Below are 844 nucleotides of genomic sequence, written 5' to 3'. Positions count from 1 at the left end.
CCTTTCGGTCACCGACTGGCCCCAGCAGCTTGGGTCCAGGATGGGCACGGTTACCTCCATCAGCTGATTGGGCTGACTTCCCCCCGAGGACAGCGTGCCCCAGCCGGAGGCAATGCCTTCTGCGCCTGCGTAGGTTTTGCTGTCGTTCTCAGGAAGGCAGACAGGTCGCACCTCCGTGGAGAAAGTTAGGACTTTGGACAACTTTAAAAGAGCTATATCATTATCAAATGTCTGTTTATTGTACTGTGGGTGCAGAATGACCTTCTCCACACTGATTAGCTCAGTTGCAGCCACATCGTCGGAAGTGGAGCTCATGAGGTGATCGCCAACGCCAACCACGAGGCCTTCAGCAGACTCCTGGTTGCCGTCGGAGTCAAATAGGCAGTGGGCGGCGGTCAGGATGTAGCGGTCGTTGATGACGGCGCCTCCACACCAGTACCCATTGCCTCCCTTATACTTGAGACCTATTTGCCACGGGTACTTGTGGGCGGGTTGGACTTCTTCTCCTCCTACGATGCGCGTTGGGTTGGCAACCCCGCACTGGCATGCCCCAGTCGTTGGTGGCTTGGTTGTCGGGTTAACCGCAGGAGGGTTGGTCGTGGAGGGCTTCGCAGTCTGAGCTTCCGTTGCAAGAGAGTTTACTGTAGAGGGTACCGTCGCTAACGACGCGTAACTGCCTGTCCACGAATCCCCGTGTGACCCTGCCATTTGTGACGACGATGAACTGCCCGTCACGTATTCAAATGCAATTTTGTGGGGACTGTTGACACCGGAAGGCACTTGGGTTCGCCCCTTCGGTTCAAGCTGCCTGCAGGCGGCGATGCTCAGCACCGACTGGAGCGAA

At 56.9% G+C, this 844-nt stretch overlaps 1 protein-coding gene across 1 annotated transcript in view; it reads right to left on the bottom strand.

Annotated features, from left to right (window-relative positions):
- Positions 1–844, bottom strand: part of LOC119588443 (trypsin-1-like) — a gene marked incomplete at its 3' end in the record, with an annotated part of 4,033 nt that continues 3,189 nt past the window's right edge. The window contains 1 exon segment of the mRNA XM_037937111.1: positions 1–834. Within this exon segment, the coding sequence (XP_037793039.1) occupies positions 1–708 (708 nt within the window).

Source organism: Penaeus monodon, chromosome 23 (assembly GCF_015228065.2).
Source record: "Penaeus monodon isolate SGIC_2016 chromosome 23, NSTDA_Pmon_1, whole genome shotgun sequence".
NCBI classification, from domain to species: Eukaryota; Metazoa; Arthropoda; class Malacostraca; order Decapoda; family Penaeidae; genus Penaeus; species Penaeus monodon.
Note: the sequence above shows the minus strand (reverse complement) of the source record. Positions and strands in the feature narration are given on the sequence as shown.